This window comes from Onychomys torridus, chromosome 1 (assembly GCF_903995425.1).
Source record: "Onychomys torridus chromosome 1, mOncTor1.1, whole genome shotgun sequence".
NCBI lineage: Eukaryota > Metazoa > Chordata > Mammalia > Rodentia > Cricetidae > Onychomys > Onychomys torridus.
In genome coordinates this window covers 143,921,853-143,947,626 of record NC_050443.1, presented here as the reverse complement: position 1 = coordinate 143,947,626, position 25,774 = coordinate 143,921,853, and the positions used below count along the sequence as shown (strand labels likewise).

The following is a 25,774-nucleotide window of genomic DNA, read 5'->3' as shown; positions in this document are numbered from 1 at the left end:
ATCTACTGATCTGAAATAAAGGTTTTGTACCTCTGGATCACCAGGAACCTAACATGCCTTGGGAAATTCCATGTCACAAAAGTACCAGGAGCTGCTTGGAGGCCACAGCTTGTGTTGAAAGAGGACATTAAGTTCCACGCCACCAGGCGCAGTCAGGAAGGGGCATCTATCTGGTGGCAGGGCACCTATCTGTGGCATAGTCTTATAAGCCCGTGGGCAGCACTTTGGTATCATCAGCCAACCCCTAACTGTCCTGGGAGACTGCAGCTTCGGTCCCCAGTGGATAAGAAACAACACTGGCTTCTTCTGAGCAAAGAAATCTTACTGGGAGCAGGAGAACACAGAGTTTCTTTCCTTAGTGAACAATAAGGCAAGGGTCATGACTTGGACAAACAGCCCATATGCCTACAAAGAAAGGTTTTAATTACAGTGTTGGGTGTTAGTAAGGATTGCAAAATAAAAACATCACAGCTGGGTTGTATCTTTAATCTCAGCACTCAAAACAGAGGCAGGAGGTTCTCTAGTGAGTTTGAGGGGAACTTGGTCAACATAGCAAGTTCCAGGCCAGCCAGGGGTACCAAGGGAGACTGTCACAAAGACATAAATATTTCAAAGGTTGTTAAAATACCCAGGAAAGGGCCAGGCGGTGGAGGCGCACTCCTTTAATCCCAGTACTCGGGAGGCAGAGCCAGGTGGCTCTCTGTGAGTTCAAGGCCAGCCTGGTCTACCAAGTGAGTTCCAGGACAGGCTCCAGTTATGCCAGCACCATTTGGAACAAATGTTGCTGAATTTATACTGTATCAAGCTGATAATAGAAAAATAAATAAATTAATTTTAAAAAGGACAAATACTATAGAATTGTATTACATGAAATATATAGAATATACAAATTCATAAAGACAGAAAGATTAGGTGTTATCTCAAGATGGAAAAGAAAGGAATACAGAGCAATGATTTTGTAAGTACAGAGTTTCTGTTTTGCGTAATGGAAAAGCCCTACAAATGGACAGTAGTATCAGGACATAAAATCATGAATGTAATTAACAATTAATATAATTAATGAATATCATAAATATAGTTATTGAATACTGCAACTGTAAATCAATGAATACCACAAATGTAATTAATATCATGAGTGTAATAAATGAATAACATGAGTGTAAAAATAAATAAAATGTCAAAAAGCAAAAAAAAAAAAAAAAAAAGGGAAAGGGATTCCAAGAGCCATTTTTAAGAATCTAGTATTCCATCATTCATTCATTCTTGGAATTGTGCAAATGCACACCACAGAGCACAAGTGAAGAGTCAGAGGAGAACTTCCAGAAGTTGATGCTCTCCTTCCACCATGCAGGTCCTGAGGACTGAATTCAGGTCCCCAGGCTTGAAGCAAAGCACCCTTACCCACTGAGCTGTGCCACCAGCCCTGAATAACCATTTCTCCAAAGACGCATTCCTGAACAAGAGGCACATGGCAAGATGGTCAGCATCACCAGCCATCAGCAAAGCACAAATCAAGGCCACTGTGAGATTCTGTCTCCCATGCAATAGAGCAGCGTAACCCAGGGGACAAATACAAATGCTGGGCTTTTGCTGTTGTTTGTCTGGAGACAGCTTTACTATGTAATCCAGACTGGCCTCAGATCCATGCACCATCATGGTGTCAAAGCTAAGAAACAGGAGCCCTCTAGCTACATTGCTGTGGAGATGTAAAATATTTTGTAGAACAGTCTAGATGTCCCGCAAAGTAAGAAACAATAATTCTACTCCTGGTTGTATATGCAAAAAGAATGAAATGGTCACGGCAAACTTTGCACATGAATGCTCTCTACTGACTGGGTTCATATAATAGAATACTAAACAATAAGGAAAGAAAAATAAAGTAAATAAAAAACAAAGTATGGATACTTAATACACATGGGTAAAGTCTTGAAAACATGGTGCTGAGTAAAAGCAGACAGACAGACAGACAGACACACACACCACATACACTGGCTGCATGAGATGTCCAGAGCAGACAAACCCACAGTGAACGAATGAAATACACAAGTGGTGGCCAGAGGCTGGATGGAGGAGGAAATGTACAGTGACTGAATATGGAGTTGGGAGAGCAGAAAGCCCTGTGAAATGTTTTAGAATTAAAGGATACACAACCCTGTGAATATATTTTCAGGGATGAACTTTACATGGCATGTGAGTTACACCTCCGTAAAACTAAAATTGAATTAAATTGAGGGGTTTTTTTGTTTGTTTGTTTTTAGAAATAATGGTTGATTTAAAATAAAGTGGTAGTTTGTGGCATTTCTTCACAAACTCCTTGAAGAATCAGATGAAAAGACAATCCAAATCTTCCTAAAGAAATATGGATTTAAAGAGCTCAAAAGGTGTCGGGCCTTGGTGGCTCATGCTTTTAATCCCAGCACTCAGAAGGCAGAGGTAGGCTTATCTCAGTGAGTTCAAGGCCAGCTGGTCTATGAGCTACACAGAGAAACCCAATCTCAAAAAACTAAAAAAGTTCAGCGGGTAACTGAAGCCCACAGTGTACTGGAGTTTAAAAAAGAGACTATGATGGATCCCAGTGTCAAAACATGCCTGTCCACGGACAAGACCCCTGGTTAGAATCCTGCCAGCGAGGAGAAGGGCTTAGAGTCAAGAGAAAACGTGAGAAATTCGAGGTCCTAGAGCCTTGGGACTTCCTGGAGAGAGAAATCCAGCACACCTGACTACAGGAGAAGAGGGCGCAGTGCTGTGCCCGAAAGGCCCTCTGGGCTGAAGAGAGGGCTTACTGGGAGACTATGGACGCCATCTCAAGGCAGTCACAAAAAAGTCATCCTCAGAGGAGGCAACACAACTGTTCTTCCTTGCATGTGAGTAACCAGAGTTTGTTCCAGAGAGAATCACTAGTATGGACAAGCTCTGGTCCAGCCGAGCTGCAACAGGCGCGTCCACCAACTCCACAGCCTGGGCACAATGCTGCCTGCTACCGACACCCTGCATACCTGCGTTAACAGCTAAAATAAAGTGAACAGGCAGACGAGGAGAAAAGATGATTACCATTGCCACAGAAAATACAACACCGTAAAAATAATACGAGAAAACGGTAAGAAACAGATTATTAAATTCTCAGGGGCTGAGCAAGAAAAACTAGGGAGGAGAAACAACGTCACTGCAGATTAAATATGGCGAGCTTTAAGCCAATTATAAAAGATCAAAGACAAACAAGAAAGGGGAGGAGTAGCCTTACAAGTAACTGAGATAGGAGGCCTTGGGAAAAATACGGCCAGGAAAGAATCATTACAGTTTATAGCTAAAGTAATGTAGGGGTGACTTTAGCATGGAATACACTAGAAACTGCTACCACAGGCAACTCACAGGGACAGAAACACAAAGCTCGTTGTGTTTAAGAAGGCATACAGTCCCAAAGGGAGGAAGATACCAGACAGGCACATAGGCAACTGCCGATGAAAAACGCCACCATCTTCAGCCACGTGTTAGATTTCCATGTCAGCACAGCAGTGGTCTTCACCGAATGCCACCCTAGTTAAAGGTAAGGAAAAGGGTATTGTGGCACTGGTACAGTAATATCCTCGAAACATAATGGCACTATGTCCCTAATACAAATCTAATGCTTGAGCCAAATATGGTGGCACATGCCTGTGGTCTCAGCTACCTGGGAGACTTGAGCCCCTAAACCTGAGGCCAGCCTGGGGAACGCAGTCAGACTCCATCTCTTAAAAGCAAAACAACCCGGGCAGTGGTGGCATGCGCCTTTAATCCCAGCACTCGGGAGGCAGAGGCAGGAGGATCTTTGTGAGTTCAAGGTCAGCCTGGTCTACAGAGTGAGATCCAGGACAGGCACCAAAACTCTACAGAGAAACCCTGTCTCAAAAAACCAAAAAAAAAAAAAAAAGCAAAACAAATGATCAGACACTGCCTTCCATTTTTTTCATACACGTACATTACGTATTTCCGTCACAGCTGCCTCTCCTACTCCTGATGATCTCATCCTTCCATCCAGGTTGGCACGGCACCGCCCCGCCCCCGCCCTGTCATGCCTTCTTTGCTTTAGAGAGCCAGTCAGTTTCACCAGGGAAGAGCCCTTTGAATATCGACAACCTCCTCCAAAGTGCCAACTGTACTTAGGACACCCAATGTTTACCAAAAAGGAACCATGCCTGAAGCTGCCAACAGAAGCGTGGCTGACTTCGAGTCTCTCCTTTGTAACACTCTGAAATGTAAAAATCTATGTTTCAAGTGCTCTGTCCATGGCTATGCTCAATAGGTCCCAGAAGCTGAGCGCGTGAGGAGCCAGCTGGAACCCAGAAAGGTGCCTGGCACACAAGGGATATATATAGCAGTACTGGGAGTCTACTTTAGCACCCAGGCCATTGGATTCCAACTTTGTAAATCCTTGCAATGATGATGAAAAGCCCAGATACCCAACTCTTTCCTTGAGCTAGGGACTGAACTTGTGTTAAATATGAACCCTACTATTGAACTAGATACAGCCCCAGCTCCCGACTCCACTTTTATCTGAGTGGCTTATTCTGCCTATTCTGTTTGGGTACGGAGGTACCCTAATTGAAAGCAGCAGGACCAGAAAGGCAGAATACCACAAAAGGTACCCATCCCATTGGCATGTGAGATCCAGGATGAGGCCTGATGTGGAAAATACTTTTCCTTAACAAGACTGTACAGGACACTCTGTAGGGATGGCTAATTGCCTATGGGATTCCTGAATTTACAGAAAAAGAAAACTAATATATTCATAACCTACCACTTACTGAGAAAATATCTCTGAAGAATGAAAACAGAGTGCTGGGATATGGCTCAGTGGTTAAGTAAGAGTACTGGCTGCTCTTTCGGAGGGACCTGGATTTGAGTCCCAACACCCACATGGCTGCTCATAATTGCTGTAACTCCAGTTCTGGGGAGTCAATGTCCTCTTCTGGCCTCTGCAGGCATCAGGCATATGTGTGGTACACAGACATACACACAAGAACACCCACACACATAAGATAAAATAGTAATAAAATCAGTAATAAAAACAGCAACAAAAAATTATTAAAAAGACTAGAAAAACGAAGTTCTGAACACCAATCATTTTACTTATTCCTGCACTTGGATATAAAATGCTACCTGATTGATCCCAACTACTTACTGTAGACACAGTGACCAGGGTCATGGAGTCTAGCATGGTAGCATTCCTGACTGCGCCAAGACCCCAAACCTGATGCAACTCAATACACGTGATACCCAGAAAGTTATTGAATCTCATAAGCGGAAAAAATAGTTCCCATTTTACAGAGTTGTTGTAAAGTTTAAATGAAAATAATAAATAACAAAGCGGCTAAGACCATCCCTGCCACAAGGAAGACACTCAGTGGAAAAAAAAGCTGGTCATGTTAGAATTAACTACTAACACTTCTGGAAACTGAACACCGGAGTTGGAAATTAAACGAAGAACACATCTAAGAAGGGAAGAATGAAGGCAACAGAATTAGGAAAATGTGATTCACACCATGTGCGTCCTCGGTTCGAGAACATCACTCCTTCCTGCCATCCTGGTTCCTGGCAACAAACACTAGTATGGGAATGACATTTCTTTGCTTAATCACACTTCTTCAGCTTTGTTTTCTTGTGTGTGTGGTTTTTTTTTTCTCCCAGCCCTATTCAATTTCCCACTGCTTCTGGATGCAAGCTTTTGTTCCCTGTCAAAATCCCCTCCACTGCTGTAAATAATCTCTCTCCCCCTTTTATATTACCTTTCAAATATTTATAGACTGTTATTCTCCTTCCCTCTGAGTCATACATCATTTTTGTTGCCCTTCTCCTGGATTCGCCCTAGTTTATCTACATCTTTTAGAGAAAAACAAAGCCAGGTGCTCCATGAGGAAGACAGCATACCCAAAGCTAACAGCCCCACCAATACGGCCTCTTATCCAATGTCTCACACACACACACACACACACACACACACACACACACACACACACACTTTGATGTGCCTTTTACTCCTTTTCTCCAATAACTCATAATTTCATCTCTAAGATAACTCAGGAGAGAGTGATAAGGGAATGAGAATGATGGACCCTGCAAGCGAGCAGCTCCCAGGGAAGGATGCTGGGAGAAGGTCCACTCCTGCTAATGAGAAATTATACGCGCTGTCCACTATTTCTGCTTGTTAACTCCGGGCCACCTCCTGCCTTTGGTAGCACGCCGCATTTGCTGAATAGCATCTGTGAGACCCTCTTCTGCTTTGTTTGGCCTTAATGGAAAGAAAAGCTAACACTGTTTATTTGCAAATAAACCCCGGTTTTGTAAGTGATAAAAAGAAAACTCCTAAAACTATGCAAAGTTAGCTCACAGCCAGGCTGCCAAGTGAACAGCCCCTTTCTCAGGGAAAACACTGCGGCATACCCTGTTCAGTTTCTCCACATTTCTTCTTGACAGTGACTGACAGTGACATCTATGTGGAGGCCCTGCTTCTTACTCTCAGGTACATGTTCTAATGTGTGCCTTCCATCTCAGCTGTGAGGCCAGCAAGGGCGTGAGGTGCATCCCCCACCCCTGCCATATGCTGAAGCTAACCCCCAAACCTCAGAATCCTGAGCTGTGTGGCTGGTCAACAGAAAGGATAAAAGATGGCTAACACCACACTATCAGTGCAGCTGACAAAAAGAAAAGCACAGGTACAAAAAGGGAAAAGCTGACTTCCATTTTAATGTGAGGACCTAATACTTCTAGTACAGTTGGATGTGACGGAGTCTGGAAATACTTGGTGTTTATATTCTGTGGTTGCTAGAAGAGGGCATTTGATTCCTTGGAACTAGAGTTACAGATGACTGTGTGTAGCTGAAGTTTTCTCCAGTCCTGCCTGGCCCACAGTCAGGACAAGTCTCTCTCACCTGCCATTCCCACAGCCGCTCAGACCCAACCAAGTAAACATATAGAGACTTACATTGCTTACACACTATATGGCCATGGCAGGCTTCTTGCTAACTGTTCTTGTATCTTAAAACAACCCATTTCTATTATCTATAAGTTGCCACGTGGTTCATGGCTTACTGGTATCTTACCATCTTCTTATGGAGGCAGCTGGCAGCGTCTCTCCGCCTCAGCCTTCCACTTCCCAGAATTCTCTTCTTTGCTTGTCTCACCTATACTTCCTGCCTGGCTACTGACCAATCAGCATTTTATTTATACAGAACAATATCCACAGCAGCTGTGAGCCACCATGTGGGTGCTGGGGGTTGAACCTGGGTCCTCTGGAAAAGTAGCCAACACCCTTAACCACTAAGCCATCTCTCTAGCCCTGTCATGCAGCTTGACTTTGACAAAAACCAGCTTATGGCTGCATGTAGACCACAATCATGCTCCTTCAGCTGCCCACAGCAAGAACTCATCTGAAGGGCGTGTTCTAGGTCTTCATCATAGTCTGCAAGCTCATCTTTTCACAGCAGTACCATATTTGATGAAAACAGCATATCCTAGGTATCTTGTGGAAAACATGGGTGTGTTATCAAATCCAGGAGGCATAGTTATTTTATTCACTTTGCAAGTGAAGAAATGAATATACAAACCAATGAAGTGGCCTTTCAAAATCAGAGGGATAAGAAGGCCTTTCCAATCATCTTAGATTCTTCCAATGATGATAGATCCTCCTCTCCAGATAAAACTTTATCAAAAGAGCAGCAAAGTTCTTTTCCTTAGTATCTTCAATATTCAAGACCTTCAATCAAGTGTTTACTACCATATGCTGTTCTCAGAGGGGAGCAGTGCACTGTAACTGACATTATATTATAACACTAATGACGACATTCCTTCCATATTAATGAAAAATTGACTTTAAAACAGCTGAATGACTGCCTATTAAGAATAAAGTTAGTCTCTATGATCAGAATAGCTGACTAGGTGATAGTTACCACCTGTTTTCAGGATCTGCAATTGAGGAGCCAACCAACTTCAACTGAAACAGGTAATTTAAAAAAATTACCCAAATCTCCAAAATTATTATGCTGAATCCACATCAAGTTGTTAATTTTCTGGACTTCCTCTACTTTGCAGATACTAGCTCTCTCCTACGCTCAGTTCCTTGTTTCATACGTCCTTCACCAGCAGTGTTGCCTCGAGACTATATATGTACAGGGCTTTTTCCTTGTCATTATTCCCTAATCAATATCGAAAAATAACTCTTTCTTGGAGCACTTGGAATGAACCCAGACCTTGTATACAACAGGCAAGCACTCAAGCTACACCCCGGACCATGATTACAACTATTTATACAGCATGTACATGGTATCAGTTACTGTGAGCCCTCTAGAAAAGACTCAAAAGTACTGAGAATACAGTGGTTAATCTCAACGTCACCAGAGGAGCTCTAGAATTACCTAGGAGATGATGGGCCTCTAGGCATAGGTATGAAGGATTATGTTGATTAGGTTAATTGAAATGGGAAGACGTGCCCTCTGAGGGTTGCACTATTCCCTAGGCAGGGGTCCTGGATTGTATAAAAAGGAGCAAGCAAGTTGAGCAAGGCAGTCATAGATGTCTGCTTCTTGACCTCGGATGCCCTGTGACCAGCTGCCTGAAGCACCTGCTATCGGGAATCCTCTGCCATCACTAACTACAACCTCAATGTTGTGAGACAAAATAAGCCCTTCCTTCCTTAAGTTGATTTTAGTATATTTTATGACTGCAAAAATAAATGGTGATCAATATATTTAAGGTGGCTTGAGCCTCCTAGAATTGTATATGGGGTGGGGGATGTGAAACCAACCCTGCAGGCCACTTAGACACAGCTGTGCATCTACTCATTCTCAGAGTGGCTATACCACAGTTTACTACATACCAAACAGTAGTATGGAAACTTCGAATATCAGATATTTACATTACAATTCCTAACAGTGGCAAAATTACAGTCATGAAGTAGAAATGAAATAATTTTATTATTGGGGCTAACCACAACATGAGAAGCTGTATTCAAGGGTCGCAGCATCAGGAAGGATGAGAAGCACTGTTCTAGACCAGGGCTGTGAAATGACTCAGTCACTGACTGACACTTGTAACTTTTAATCTGCTGTGGCTAGAACTGAACTAGGAGCTGAAGTTGGATTTAAAAACCCAAAACAAGAAAACAAAGAGCACACTGCTGTAGCCTGTCTTGGACATTTCACTGGCCTGGCTAAAATGGCCCTAGGAGAACTGAAAGTGGTGGACTGGAGAGATGGCTCAGTGGTTAGGAGCACTGGCTGTTCTTGCAGAGGATCAGGTTCGATTCCCAGCATCCACACGGTGGCTCACAATCATCTATAACTCAGTTCCAGAGAACCCAACACCCTCTTCTGGACTCAGCAGGCTCTATGTGCACATGGTATACATACATACAATGCAGGCAGCCAGGCAGATACACACACACACACACACACACACACACACACACACACACACACACGAAATAAATATATAAACTGTATGTACCTTGTACACAACAGGCAAGCACTCAAGCTTTAAAAATGAAAAGAAAAGAGAGCTGCACCTTCGGGTCCTTTGCTAGCTACTAGAATGCTCAGTTCCATGGTGCCTCTTGCCTCGGTTCTCTACGGGGCCGATCTTAACATGCTTTCATGGTTTAGGACACCGAGTAGTGGAGGACATTGAGGCTCTTACCACATAGGGTCAATTTTTATAGCTAGTAGGAAACTCCAGTTTGCTAAGGGAAGGAATAAGAATGAGAAATGGGCAAAGGACAGGCATGGATGGGTCACTGGAAAAAATTCAAGTGATACTTAGAACACATTGTTGGCTGCGGGGCTGTCCAAGCCTCTGCTGCCTCCTGCCTCTCCTGTAGTGGATGGAGCTTCTCTCTTGAAAGCTGTTACCTTCAGGCCACATATATCAAGTGTGTCATTTTTTGTTTGTCACATCGGGGACAGCCAGGAAAGCACTCTACTCTTAAGGGTTCGTGTGATCATGAAAACCCAGGATCCTCTCTCCCCGAAAGGTCTTTGCCTAATGGTATCTACCAAGTCCCTCTTGGCATTCAAAAGTCAACACCTTCCCTGGATTGAGATTGGGGAGTGCACTTTTTCCTTTAAAAAAAAAATTAATTATGTGCATGTGGGGGGAGGGATTTGTGTATGTGATGAGATACCTCACACAGGTGCTGGGAGCTGAACTCCGATCCTCACAAGACCAGAATATGCTCTTCATCACTGACCCATCTCTCTGGGATACACTTTTCCCTTTTTTAGGAATAAGAAGAGTCTCTCTATGTAACTTAGGCTGGTCTCCAGCTTGCGATCTTCCTGCCTCAGCCAATGCCAGGATCAGGGGAAAGTCCCACTACACCTAGCCTCTAAGGCCCCTTCAGTCCTCTATCCAAGCTGAAATATAACCTCGACATTCAGTCTGGCAGAGCCCCCCCCCCCCCCCCCCCCCGAGAGCTTAATTCTGGAGCCAGTGTGGTGGCCACTGTCTGGAGGGAATGCCACCCTCTCATTACAGCCACCCAAATGACAGGTAACCTTACCTCCCAAACAACCTCCAGTCCCATACTTCCTGCTTCTACCGCCGCCACCTGTCCACACAGCTCCCCACTGAGCCTCCCCGTAGACCTGTGCTCCCATTTGGCTCCTAACAGGCACACTCAGCAGCAGCAATCTTAGATGAAAGTAAATCAGGCCACATGCTCCCTGTTTCAACACTCCAGTGACTGCCCATGGCCGTCTAATAAAATCCCACCACCCACCCGCGCTGGCCTACACAGCCCAGGGTGATGCAGGCCCACTAATGTCACCCTGTTCAAGGCACTGCAGACACTGGCCGCCTGCCTGCTGTAAGCAGTTCCCCTTGCTTTCTCCTCCATCTTAAGAGCTTCCCCAAAGACCCTGACTGGAACAACTCATCCCTGAGGACTAGCTCCAACTCATTTTTCTCAGAGGCTTTTCTGCCTGGACCACACTGTTTGAACAGCTAGGGCATCCACCCCACCCCTCCCATACACTTCTCTTCACAACACTCCCTCCTGAAAATATCTCAATTATGGACTTATTTACCAAATAAAAAATAAGATCAATGAGAGACCCGGGTTTCCTGCAAAGTTAGATATCACACACTGAGAACACAGCCTGCTCAATGAATATTCATTCAATAAGTAAAACAGAGAAACCTGAAGGCAGTGGAGAAGAGGAGGAGAAATCTGCTCAGATGGCAGACTGGGCAAGTGAGAATTCACTTTAGCAAACACTACTGGTGCTTCGTGAATACAGCCCACCCCACTGATTTAATGCATGGCCCGTGTGTTTCAGACATCCCTCCGGTGCCCCCCCCCCCAACACACACACCTTGAGCTCAGAGTTAAGGGAAAGTACAAAAAGAGGGAATAAATGTGGAGATCAATACCGAAAGCCATGTGTTAGTACACAATGAACTGACCTGACATTTGGCTGGGCGAAGCAATAGCTAAGAATTCTTACTGCCCATACACATCAGAAAATCTGCTATAACTATAACACTGAATCAATATTTTCTTCTGACAACAAGCCAGCTATTTACAGTCTCCTCTAAAAGTCACTTACCCATTCTGCTCTGGAAAGCATGTTTGGTGCTTGTAAACTAAGACCAGGTTAGCTGTTAGGAAGTCAGTCCTCAGGCCTAAGAGACTAGAGCAAACTTGGTTAGTAATGTCATTTGTTCAGCAACAGCAACCAATATTAATGGGAATTTCCACGAGGGAGTCAAAAACAGCCTGTGAATTTCATTTTTTGTCAAGTGAAGAGCAGCTACCTCAGGCTGAGGCAGAAATGCAGTAACACCCTTGCATCAGTCCGTGAGAGCCACAAACAGTTGTCAGACTAACAAAGAACTAATTAGAGTCACGGAGGGCCACAGACTCCAAATCTACTTCCCTTCCTTCGTGTGTGACTGCCTGCATGCCTAGGCTCAGAGTCCAGGTCATCTGACCAAGGTATGACATTTACCACTGCCTGAGTTCACCTTCCCCCACACCCCCCACACCTGCTCTCTGAGAGATCCCCGAGTCTCTGCTACCCCAGAGGAATACATAAATAGAACATACCCAGGAAAAAGAGAAAGCATCAGGGCAGCGAAACTGAGGACTGAGAAGGAAGAAAATGGATACTGGAAGGGATTCAGAGTATCTTAACACACGAACAGTTTACAGGTGATTTCAAAGCCTGTGATGCTGGGAAGGAAGGGGAGCTGGTCCACGAGGCTTCCCACAGTCAAGCTGGCTAACATGGGGAGCAGAAGGTACTGTCTAATGAGAACAATTTCAGTGTGAGAAGTCCTGGAGATGGATGGTGGTGAGAGTTGAATACGTCAAATAAAGAGTTAATAGGGACTACAGAGATGGTTCAAGGGGTAAAGTACTTGTTACACAAGCATGAGGACCTGAGTTTGGATCCCCAGGACGCGAGTAAAGCTGGGCACAGTAGCAACATGTGTAATCCCAGTGTTCCCACAGTATGACAGGGGAGGAAGGCAGAGGAGTCCCCAGAAGCACAGGGCCAGCTAGCCTGGCGTAATTAGGGACAAACAAGAGGCCCCCGCCTCAAACAAGATGGAAGGCACCAACACCTGAAGTTGTCCTCTGGCACACACCAGGGTATGCACACCATGACACATGGTACAGACGCACACAAAAATCGAAAATTAATTATAGTAGCATAGCTTAAATTGCAGTGTAGTTTGTGATATGAGAAAGATTTTTTTAAGTTAGTTAATCAAAGCAGATCAAAAAGGCATTCACAAGACCAAAAGAGAAGCAGGAAGCTGAGAGGGTGAGCAGGAGCCTTCAGCTAGTGATAACGGGATATGTGGTCCAAGGACTCCAGGGCAACTCTGAGACAGGAGAGGGAAACTGTGATAGAGGAGGAGCCTCTGGCCTTCCACAGGTTTCCTGGTCCAACACCAGTAAGACTACAGCAGCTGAACACAGCAAGTGCCACTGTCCAAAGCTCTCCAACACCGGCAGGAAACTCTGGGTCCCTCTAACCAAACATTTTCCAAAGGTAACATGAAGGACAGCTGTCCATTTCACCAACTCTCAGGTTCCCAGAGAGACACAGGCTGGTTTTAGCACCTGCCATGCCTGCCAGAAAAAAGGCACCTTATCTGTTTTTTTGTATTATTATTATTTTCATTATGTCATAGCACTTGAAATCAACACAAGGCTTTGTACAATGACATGTTGAATAAATGCTCCCCCCTCAAGCTACAGCCTCAGTCCCTTTTTGGAAAGAAAAAAAAAATTAAAAACGGGAACTTGCTAAACTACCAATGCTGGCCTAGAACTCCCTCACCACCACCCTATCAGACAGGTTCAAAACTGCAGGCTATGCCACCAGGCCTAGTTTATCTCCTTCAAGACTGAAGTTTGAATCTTTGCATCCTTTAGATGCTGCTGGTAGGACTGTTACAGTGCACCTCTACAGAAAAGCCTAGCAAGTCCTCAAAATGCCAGGCACGGAGTTACCGTAAGATTCAGCAGCCTACTCCTTAATATACAACCAAGAGAATGAGACACACCTTTAAACAGAACTGTGCACTTAAATACTCATAGCAGCATTGCCCTTAATTGCTAAAATGTGTAAGCAGTCCAGGTGTCCATCAACTGATACACAGAAAAACAAAATGTAGGTAAAACCCATGCAGTGGGATATCAAATAGTAATTAAAGGATTAAGAATAAATCCATGCTACAACATGGATAAGCCTTGTAAGGAATGGGCAAACGTGTGGGAAAAGACAAACACACAGTCACACATCTTATTTCATGACAATATATGAAATGTCCAAAATAAGCCTGTGGAGAAAAAAATAAGTCAGTGGATACCCAGAAACTGGGGTAGGGAATGGATGGGGAACACCACTAATTAGATAGTTAGATTATTTCACTACCCTGTTAATTTATTAAAAATACGTAATGTATGCTTTAAATGAGTGAATTATATAGCACGATATTTTTCTTAATCTATTAAGAAATTAATTCAAGGAGCCAGAAAGATAGCTCAGCTGATGTGACATTTAGCTTAACTGTCACCTTGACAAAACCTAGAATCAGCTGGGAAGAGAGTTTCAATGAAGGGCTGCCTACAATAGTTAGCCAGGAGTAATGTCTTCAAGAGACTGTCTCATTTAAGTCAAATGAAGTGGGAACATCCAGTCCAGTGTGGGCAGCGCCATCCCCTAGGCAAGAGAATGTCCTATGCGTCCTAAGAGTGGAGAAATGGGGGGGGGGGGTAAGGAAATTAAGCTGAGTGCAAGCAAGCAAGCCCGTGTGCATTGGTCCTCTCTGTTCTTGGCTGTGGGTCCGATGCAACCATCTGTCTCGAGCTCCTGATGCTGTGATGTCCTTGCACCAACAGGCAATTATGAAATTATGAGCTAAAATAAATCCCTTCTCCCGTGAGTTGCTTTTTGTCAGGGTATTTATTTTTATCACTGTAACAGACCTAAGACTAGAAATTGATAGTGTTTGTTGCAAAAGTGTCTGAGTTCATACCCCTAGCAGCCATGTAGACGCCGAGTGTGACAGCGCACATCTGTAACCCCAGTGCAGAGGGCAGGTGGAAGAGACAGATCCCTGCGGCTCCCTCACCAGTCAATCTAGCCAAATGGTGAGCTTCAGGTCTTCAAGTTCAGTTAAGAGACCCTGTCCCAAAATATAAGCTGGAAAGTGACCGTGGAAGATACCCTATACAGACCTCTCTGACTTACACACTTACACACACACACACACACACACACACACACACACACACACGTGCTCTTTGCCCATGTGAGCTCTGGGGACTGAACTCAGGTCATCAGGCTTGGCAGCAAGTGCCTTTACCTGCTAAACTCTCTCACCAGCCCTAAGTTGCCAACCATTCAGCAAATTTTTAAATTCTATGGAAAATACACACTGGAAGTCAGTGTTCTCACCCTGACATCTGTAGGCGAGTCCATGGTCACTGGTGTGTTAAAACACAACTTAATCACCACTTATTGATTCATTCTGGAAACGTTTGCTGACTACTGACCATAAAGCCAGATACCATGCCGTGCAGAGAAGGATAAAATGAGTGGATGTAATCCTCGCCTGTAGGCTTTTTTTTTTTTTCTTGGACAGGTATGAACCAGCTAAAATTCTTTTGTGCTTTATATATTGTCATAAAATTTACTTATGACCTTAAATTCTGTATTTACATGTTCCATGACTTTAAAGGCAGAGTGATGGGCTACCATCTCTGTAGGTTATAGTTAGAACTTTACTAAAATACTACCCAGAGAATTCCCAAGAGGGCAGTACAATTGTCAGATGTGACATGAAGCAGACTGGCCCTACAAAAGCAACTGAGCCTGTTTACGGTAACGGGACCGTGAGATGGACACCACCATCTAGTGTTTTCTTCCAATGCAGCGTCCCAACCATTGCTTCCATTTAATGAACTTTGTTTTGCTGGAAAGTTTGGAAACCCTTCTGACTCTGAAAGTAAAAATTGAGATTTTTTTTTTTTTCCTGAAGGCTTTAACTACTTAATATCATTTCTGATTCCATTTTCTACTGAGAGTGGTCCTACATTGTATAACACCTATCTTATTCAAATCTCCAATCTTTAAAGATGAGCTTCCTATCCAGTTTGTTTGAGTTGCTGTTATAGCCATCTGAATGGAATGCTTGCCTCCTTACCAAGTGGAAAAACTGCAGATTAAAAAAAAACTGAAATGTTATTTTCAATTTCTATAAGGTTAATAATGAAAAATACACTGTATAAAATAATGTAATGATGGATACACATCTGTTGAAATCCATAGAATGTACGGCACCATGAGTGGATCTGAACATGTATCATGGATCCTGGGTGATGGGGATGTCACGGTACAGGTTCATTAACAAGCCACTACTTTGACAGGGGATTTAGCTATCATGGGGAAGCCTGTTTGTGCAGAGCTAAAGGATATATGAAAATCTCCATGCCATCCTCTCCATCTTGGGGCAAACCTAAAACTACCCTTTAAGGTAAAAGTCTATTGTTCTAAAGAACGAAACAAATGTAAATAATCCCTTGCCTTTACTTGCTAAATCATGAGCCCTTTCTAGAAAATGTGTACTGGTCACTCCATACTCACACAGCCACGGTTCAGGTCTGCCGTGCGCTCTCCAAGCCAGTGGCTGAAGAAAGGTACAGAAGGGTCCTTTCCCCCCTAGACACAGGCCCAGGTGGCCCAACTGGGGAAGGGGAGTAAAGCCAGGCCACTGAGCTCCACACAAGCAGGAGTTGCCTGAGAGAGCCCCAGACAGCAGGGTGGAGCTTGATCTGGGGGAGGGTGGGTATGTGTGTGGATGGAAGTCCAGGGTGCTCCAGAAGGGAGAGCCCAGGAGAGATAACATTCAGGTCCTCACAAAGGCCATGCATGCAGAACCCAGTGCTCTACAATGCAGCCCTTCATCTGACAGCTGTGCAGTACAGGAGAGGAGCAGAGCTGTGCAGGGCTCAGGGAATCTGTGGGTAAACAGTGTCCACAGACACAGGAGGAGCAGAGCTGTGCAGGACTCAGGGAATCTGGGTAAACAGTGTCCACAGACACAGGAGCAGAGCTGTGCAGGGCTCAGGGAATCTGTGGGTAAAACCGTGTCCACGGACACAGGAGGTTAAAGGAAAAAGAAGCACTGGCTGAAAACTTCTAGGAAAAAAATTTCAATTTATGCTAAAATTCAAAAGATGAAATCATAGGGGAAAATGCTAGATTACTATTTTTAAGTCACTCTCCTTTAACCCCTCCTCCCCCCAAAAAAACCAATGTTCTTTCCCTGGGTGCATCAAAACCCAGGAAGGAGCTCTTTGCTAATCAGTGGAGTACCCACTGGCATAAGAACCAATAATGAACACGGAAATTATCCAAAAGGCTATTTTTACGCTAATCCCCACCCAAAACAGCAAGAATCTTAGAGCCATTCCTTGAGGGCTATGTCATCCAACCTGTAGTTAGTCTTAGCCAGTCCTTGACTAACTGCAGAGATCATCTCCTGATGTACGTCCTGTCCTGTATTTAGGCCTCAGCTCTTCAGAGAAGCTCAGCCTGGTGCACCAGTTCCTTTGAAGTGTCCTTAAAACTCAGCTGGTAGCCTCGGCAATAATTCTTCAGCTCTCTTACTCACGTTTGGCATTTTAAGGAGCCAAAAGAAGATAACTGAGATTCAAGGACAAAAAAAAAAAAGGTTCACTTCATTTTACCAAGCGAGAGGGCGAGAGGCCATGCAAGACACGGGACAGCAAGAGTTTAGTTCCAGGCCCCTAGGGAGCTGGGCTGGCAGATTTTACTGTGCCAGCACCATGCCTACCACTTGTGTTGGTTACTAAAGTCACTTCCAACTCTGCCCTCTCAAATCTGTCTAACAAAACACTAAGCCATTAAGAATTCCAAGCTGTGGTCTGTTGGAGGGGAACCCTGGCAGTGGGACCAGGATCCACCTCTGGTGCATAAGCTGGTTTTTTGGAGCTATTACCTATGGTTGGACGCCTTGCTCAGCCTTGATGCAGGGGATAAGGGCTTGGTCCCGCCTCAACTGAATGTACCAGGCTCTGCTGACTCCCCATAGGAGGGCTTACCCTTTCAGAGGAGGGGATGGGAATGGGTCTGGGGAAGGGAAAGCTTGTGGGGGGGGGGGGGGAGCAGGAGGCAGGATGAGAGTGGGATCTGTGGTTGTTATGTAAAATGAATAAAAAAATTTCTTTAAAAAAAAAAAAAAGTAATTCCAAACTGGGCTAGAGATATGGCTCAGTGATTGAGTGTACCTATGCTCTTGCAAAGGGAGGGCCAGGATTCAGTTCCCACACCAGGAAGCTCACAACTGCCTGTGACTACACCTCCAGTAGCGGGGAGGGTTGGATGCTTTCTGGCCTCCTTAGGTTTCTGTACTTATATGCACCCCATCCATATATACACATGTGTATGTGTATGTATATATGCATATACATAATTAAAAATAAGTCTTTAAGAATCCCAAGCTGTAGTAAGTAAAAAGGCTGTGTGTAAGCATTATACTCATGTATATAATAAGGGTCAACCTTTTACATGCAGCAATTTTTACTGAAATGATGCGTGGGAACTTCAGGCTGGACTCAAAGAACAGTGACACATGGGGCATTGGTACCTTCTCCTTTGTTAATTCAACCATCTACAGTGACAGAGACACAGACACACATACCTGCTTCTTGGAGGCACGCTTACCTTATCCTTTACAGCCAGGACTCATGGGAAGACACTCCTCCCCCACCAAGAACTCTCTCATCTCTTGAGAGAGGGAAACAAGAAGCCCAGAGTACCTGAGCAACTTGTCTCAAGATGCACAGCTACTGACTCAGGGCTGAGTCATGTTATCCCGATGGTTAAGCCCAGCTAACAGTGACTGGTGAAAGCTTGATTAAGGTGGCACACAGTGCAAGGTTGGGTTTCAAGGAGCCACAGCAGACCCTAAAGATATGCTGTGACTCGAAGTATGCACAGTAGCTCCCCCTTACCCATAGTTTATTGTGCCGGGGTTTCACTTACCTAAAATTTTATTATACATAGTTGTTACAATTACCCCAGTTATTAGCTGCTACTAATATCTTGCTATACCTAATTTACAAACTAAACTTTGTCACTAATATGCAGATACAGGGAAGCATAGTCTACATTTTTGTGTGTGCATATGTATGTGCATGTGTGTCTTTGTATGAGCATGTGTAAATGTGTCTATGTGTGTACCTGCGTGATTGTGTTTATGTATCTGTATGTGTGTAGGTATATTTGTATCTAACAGTATGTTTGAATGTGTAAATAGGTATATGGATTGTGTATCTGTATGTGTGTACGAATGTGTGTATGGGTGCATGAGTCTCTTTTTGTATGTATGGTATCTGAGTGTGTATGTGTTAGGGGTTGGGAATTTAGCTCAGTGGTGGAGCGCTTGCCCAGCAAGCGCAGGGCCCTGGGTTCGATTCTCAGCTCAAAAAAAAAAAAAAAAAAAAGAAAAGAAAAAGAAAAAGAGTGTGTATGTGTTTTTGTTTATATATGTATTTTGTGTCTGTATATGTGTTTGTGTGTGTATATATATGTATGTATGTATGTATGTCTATACATGGGTGCCTACAGATGTGCTTGTATGCATATGTCTGTATGTGTATTTGTATGTGCTTATATACCTTGTCTGTATGTATGTGTGTATACTTGTGTGTGTGTGTGTGTATATATATATATATATATATATATATATATATATATATATATATATATATGCCTGTGTGTGTGGTGATTCAGTACTGTCTTCAGCTTCAAGCATTCACCTGGGTTTTGAAATCTCTGCCCCCCAGATGGGAGCACTTCTTATTGCCAAAAGTCCTGAACTCAAAAGAACACTATCAGGTTTCTTAAGTACCCCTGTTTTCTAAACCAATACCATCAACTTTTTATGATTTGTTTTCTATTTATTATGTGAGTGAGCGAGTGAGTGAGTGAGTGAGTGTGAGTGTGTGTGTGTGTGTGTGTGTGTGTGTGTGTAAATGCCACATGCATAGGGGCCATGAACACTAGAAAACGGTATTGGATCTTCTGGATCTGGAGTTACAGGTAGAGGAGTTACAGGTGAGCTGGCTGGGAACTGAACATGAGTCCCCTGGAAGAGCAGCAAGTGCTCTTAATTCTCAAATCCCACTACCAACTATTTGAAGGACAGAAATACATTATTCGTTGTGGTAGTCTTGGGCCACATGTGGCTACTGAGGACTTGAACTGTGGCCAGAGCATTGGAGAAACCCAATTTTCTCATTGTCTATCAGTAGAATAGTTTTGAAGCACACATGCCTGGAGGCTTCCACGGTAGACAGTGAGTGCTCACCTACTTGGTTCTTTGGGGTTGAGGGAGAACACTGGATTCTGAAGGCACACAGACTGATTTTTGACTTCCTAGTTCAATCAATTTAGCAGTCAATTAGTTCCTACCTCAGCTGTCAAGCATGTTACAAAGAATTGCTATCCCTACCTCACAGTGAGTCTGGAAAGGCAGGGAGTTGGATTTGCATATACACAGCCCCTGAAAGCACTCAGCACACAGGGAGAACACAAGCCAACATACATGCCTCCCATGTTCCCTCTCCTTATTCAAATGTGAAACCTAGAACTTGCCTTTTCAGACCCTTTTCCCTAAGGGATGCAGTCCCTTATTAGAGAAGTCCCAGCCCCAGGAAACAAGGACCCCAAGTTCCCACCCAGGAGGACCCCATAATGAACGGAGATGATCATGAACAACCTCATTTCTCCCCAGGTGTTCTGTGGTTACAACTCTTGACACTGATGAACAGCAAGTCAAAGCTGTTTACAGTTTGCTTCTAGAAGCCAAGAGCATCCTGGGAAGCAGCCAAAGGCAAAGCAGTGGGGCAGAAAATGTCAGGTGGAGCTCAGGAGGGTCCTGAGACTGTTTACATGACTACCGCCCTCCTTCTTCCCTTATATGCGTCCCATGGGAACCCAAGCCCCCAGATTACCTGAGGCAGCAGAGGTGGGTGTGCTGGCCGGTGGAGGCTGGGCCGAGCTGCTGGACTCAGCCATCAGGCACGGGTTGCTGGCATTATTCTCTCTCTTGACGAGCAGCTCGGCTGCACTGGGCAGCGGGATGGGGTGGCTGATGCCCAGTTCCTCTTCCTGGGCCTGCTGTCTTCTCAGGGCAACCTGGAAGCACAGGGCAGCGAGTCACCGTCCAGCAAAGCATACTCAGCTGCAAAGTTCTACTAAACCACTGTGGTTCTCCACATCTGTGAGGAAGGTTTAAGCGGCTCTCATTTCCGCCTTCTCCAGTCACCTGACTGACTCCCTAGGTGTACTGGCTGGTTTTATGTCAACTCCACACCAGCTAGAGTCACTGGAAAGGAGGGAGCCCCAACTGAGAAATGCCTCAGTAAGACTGGCCTATAGGGAACCCTGCAGGGTATTTCCTTAATTAGTGATTGATGTGGGAGGGCCCAGTCCATTGTGAATGGGGCCACTCCTGGGCAGGGGGTCCTGGGTTCTGTAAGAAAGCAGGCTGAGCAAGCCAGTAACCAGAATCCCTCCACAGCCTCTGCATCAGCTCCTGCCTCCAGCTTCCTGCCTTGTTTGAGTTCTTGCCCTGGCTTCCTTCAATGGTGAACTACAATGTGAAAATATAAGCCAAATAAACCCTTTCTTCCCCAACTTGCTTTTTGGTTATAGTGTTTCACTGCAGCCATAGAAACCCTGACTAAGACACTAGGTAACGAAAATATGCCAAGCTGGGAACTTGTGGACTCAACCCCACAGAAAAGCTAGGATGGATGGGTTAGAAAGGAGAAATAAGTCATTCACTCCTTCATTCCACACACAGGTAAAAGGCCAGTGTACTGGGAAAAATCTGACAGCAAGCTCAGTTTAGACCCAAGTTCCTTACCACTTCTAAGAAAATAGAGGGACACAAACAAGGAGGCAACATCAAGAAAAAATATGCTGGACACCGTGAGACATACACAGCAAGCCTGCAGGAAAAGAATTCGAGTCAAAATATCTTTAAAATGTTGGTAAGTGTTGTGCCATATGCCAGGAATCCCAGCATTCAGAAGAGAGTTTGAGGCAAGCCTAGGCTGCACAGCAAGATCCTTCCTTGAAAAGAAAAATGCCTTTAAAATGTAAGCATCCGCATAGGACAAGAAGAATTTAGCAACTGGGTGGTGGTGGCAGCGGCGGCAGGGGCAGCAGCAGCACACGCCTTTAATCCCAGCACTCAGGAGGCAGAGGCAGGCGGATGGATCTCTGTGAGTTCGAGGCCAGCATGGGCTACAGAGCGAGATCCAGGACAGACACCAAAACTACACAGAGAAGCCCTGTCTCAAAAAACCAGAAGAAAAAAGAAAAAAAAAAAAAAAAAGAGGAGAAGGAGGATCCCACCAGAGCTGTGAGGAATGGGGTGAGCAGGGTTTGAAAATGCCAGGGGAAGGGCAGAACAATCTGGAAGAAGAGTGGGCAGGAAAGCCAGGGACTGCTCAGGTACCCCAGAGAGCACTGTTTCCCAAGGCAGGCTGGAGCTAAGGGGAGAGAAGGGGGCTGGAATCCGGAGCTTGAAGTCCCTGGAAAAGGCCTGAGGTGATTCAGGCAGGAAGCAGAGCTGGAACTGGAGCAGAACCCAGCAGGCTTTTACTAAACCCTGTGTGTGGTCCTTATTCAACTTGTCTTTTAAATAACAATTTGTTAAAGTTGGGTCGCAAAAAGACAGAAAGAAAATAGAGTGTTTTGTTTACTACATGTAACAAAAACAAGACTTTCTCTGGAAACTGACCACTGTCGATATAACAAGAGACGGTAAAGTACACCCCAGAGGCCTAAAGCCAAGAGCAAAGGCGAAATCAAAATGGTAACTCCAAAGCAGGATCCCACAGGCTGGGAATGCAGCTCAGTGGTACTCACTTCAGGTGTGAGGTCCTAGGCTCTGTGTACAGAACTTAAGAAAAAACAAAACCCCTAACTGGGCCAAAGAGACGTAGCTCAGCAGGTAAATGCTCTTACCGTAAATCTGTGGTTCGAAGTCCAATCCCACAACCCACATTAGAAGTGGGAAGGACTCTACTACACAAAATTGTCCTCTGCCCTCCACACCTGCACACTGTGCTCCCAATTTTTACAATCCACAACTATAATAAACACATTTTAAAAACTACTGTCCAAACTTAACAGATCAGTTTGGTAAGTTTTGCTCATAATCACAGGAAGCTCTGACTTTGGATGTGAGACCTTAAATAAGCACTTATTTAAGACTAAACAAGCTTGTCTTTGGGTTTGTTGTGAGGTTTTGTTTTTTATTTTTATTTTATTTATTAATTTTTATGTATTTATTTATTTACTTACTTACTATTTATTTTTGCCAGAGCTGAGGACTGAACCCAGGGCCTTGCACTTGTCTATCGCTCTACCACTGAGCTAAATCCCCAACCCGTTTTTTTATTTTTTACACTGACCAAGAGGCTTAGAAACAGAGCAGCAATGACTTGGACAAAAAGAAGCTGCTGCCCCTGCAGACCTCTGAAGTGTATCAAGACACACCTACACAAACCCCAGGATGCCCTAGCATACCCCAAATGCACAGCTTGACTATGCCATGAACCATACCTTTTCAAAAACCTTCTCTGTTAGGAAATGTTTATTCAACTGATTAAAGATGCGATTGTTTAACTTATGTTTAATATCTGTTTCAAATTTATTTACAAGTGAGCAAAACCCAACTGTTATCTAGATTTTTAAGAGTTTGTCTTGCATAGTACCATACTCCTGGTGCAGAAAGTCCTAATACCCCATTCTGTACGAAATTTTGAATTTTTTTTAACTCGGCTTTTAACAGCCTCAAAATTAGCCCCCTAATCAAGGTGATTCAAAATTAATATCTCCATTAGAACATTGTATTCCTTTGAGGAAACTCCTTCCAACTAGTCTTCACACCAAACACATAATCTAATCATTTTTACCTACAAGCATAATTTAGTAGTTCTTAGGTTTCATAATCTCATTGTGATGGTTTTCAATGTAATATGGTGGAGTATATTCTTTTCATTCATTACAGACTAAGCTAAAAACGTCTTTTAAGAAACTAAAAAAATTTTTTCTTTAATTTCACAATATGTGAAGCCCAAGCATATATAATTTAAGACATTTTAAAAATATGACACCCAAAGGGGTGTATAATCTTTAAGGTTTGTGCAGCTCTGTCCAACCTTCTCATCCACATCACTTTCAAAGATGTTCTTAACCAAAAGTAGTTCGTCTTTAGCAAACATCTCTTTGGTATCTTTTCATTTTAAATAACCTGCTTGAAGATGAAACAACATTTAGGGGGAAAGAATGTATATTATTGCTTTCTAAAAATCCTTTAGGTACCGACATTTATTTCCGTCAAGATGCTAAATTACTAGCCTGCTGTTCAAGCTATTTAAAGAAAAAAAAAAAAACACGAATGATTTACAGGGCTTCAAGCTGGCATCTTCCCGCTGCACCTGTATTTTTTTTTCTTTAATTTTTAAGCATGACTAAAACACTTTCAAAGTAATCTGAACTGGGATAACTTGGGTCGGGACTACAAGTTTGTAAACCTCGCATTTTCAGACCGCTCAAAATGGCTGAGGCGCTTGGCCGGGTCCGCGGGGCGAACCCGGAAAGTGCGCCGACCGTGGCGCGAACACGCTGCGCTCCCGCCCACCCCCAAGGACTTTTCCAGAAAGCCCCAGGAGCAGCACATTCCCGCGCCACCAGGGTTAAAACTGGTCCTCGCGCCACCCTTCCGCCTACCGGGCCGCTTAAGCGGGATGCCAAGCTAGGGACCCCTGGAGAGCGAATCCCGCTACTCTCTGTGTAACGGGGGGCTCGGGGCTATGGGGAGTCTCCCCAGAGGGGCGAACCCCTCAACATACAGCTTGGACCTGGAGTTCAAAGCCCGCAGCCCTCCCAGTGGAGCAAACCTCGCCAGTTTGCAAGCAATGTCTGGGATCTCGGGAAGTCCGCACGGGCGCCCCAACATCCCTGGTGGGAGGGCGCAGTTCCGGGGTCTTCTGAGTCGGGGAACCTCGCCACTCTGCTCACAGAGCGCCCTTAGAGACCCCGGGGCCCAAGCGCGTGGCGAACCCCGAAATTCAGCTGGAAGACGGGGTCAGGAGGGAGGGAACGCCGAGCGGAGTTCCACTCGGCTCCCGAGGGCGAGGGCGCGTGTGTGCGGCCCGAAACCGGCATCACCGCCGGGATTCCCGGGCATCCGCGGGGTTCAAGCAGAGAGAACCCCCGTTTTTCCTGGGTCAGTAGGGTCCCCGACTCTCCACCACCCCCCACCCCCAGCGTCTGGAAGCCGCGGCCCGCCTCTAGCGCGCGTTCGTCGGTGCCCCCCCTCTCCGACTTCGTTTGCAGAACTTCGCCTGCGCCCCTCGTTTCCCGGGAGCCCGAACTCACCTGCGCCGCCATCACGCGCTGTCGCTCGGCAATCAGGCTACACTTCTTGCACTGGCAGTCCCGCCACATGCAGAAGCGCTTGTGGCCCTTGAGCGGCGACGCGTAGCCGTGGTTCCTGCAGCGAGCGCACTTGGGCAGCCTCGGGGACTTCTTGCTCCCAGAGCCCAGGCCCGACGGCCCGGAGCCCGAGGCGCCTCCGCTGCCCCCCACGCCGGAGCCGCCGGCCGCCCCCGCCATCGCCCCTGCCGCTTTACCGTAGCCGCCGGCTTTGCCCTGCGGCGGGGCTCCCGGAGCGTGGGGGACCTCCGCCGTCGGTGTAGAGGGCTTGCTGAATGAGTCGTCGTTAGGCATCGAGCTGCTAGCGGATCCACCCAACAGGCCGCTTAGCTCCCTAGAAGGAGTCCAGGAGGCGGGTGCACCGCAGATGGACGTGCAGTCCAAATGAAGAGCTCGAGAAGTGGGTGGGGGGGTTGTACCTTTTTTTTTTTTTTTTTTTTCTTTTGGCGCGCTTCGCGCAGGACTTTTAGATACTTTTCAGAACCCTCCGAGGATTGCGTGGGCGGGAGCCGGCGCTGGTCGGCGTAGCCACGCCCACGGTCCCCCGACTCCATCCACTGCGCTTCTTCTGAGTGCAAACTTGCACCAGCTGCACCCAACAGCGTTGCTGCAAAATTGCTACAAGTCACAGGCGTCAGAGCACCAGCACGAGCTCGCTCTGAGCTCCTTGCTCCCAGGAATGGAGCTAAGCGGTGCTCTTTCCTGGGAGGAGATGCAGACCACCCTGTGTGGTCGACTTC

The 25,774-nt window shown here is 45.3% G+C and overlaps 1 protein-coding gene across 1 annotated transcript in view; it reads right to left on the bottom strand.

Annotated features, from left to right (window-relative positions):
- The window catches only part of Dmrt1 (doublesex and mab-3 related transcription factor 1), a 109,026-nt gene extending 83,693 nt beyond the window's left edge, over window positions 1–25,333 (bottom strand). Inside the window, exons 1-2 of the mRNA XM_036180420.1 lie at window positions 24,978–25,333; window positions 20,531–20,714 (exon numbers count right to left, since the gene is read on the bottom strand). Coding sequence (XP_036036313.1) covers window positions 20,531–20,714; window positions 24,978–25,328 — 535 coding nt within the window. The 5' untranslated portion in view covers window positions 25,329–25,333. The remainder of the gene's footprint in view (window positions 1–20,530; window positions 20,715–24,977) is intronic.
- Window positions 25,334–25,774: the final 441 nt, after the last annotated feature.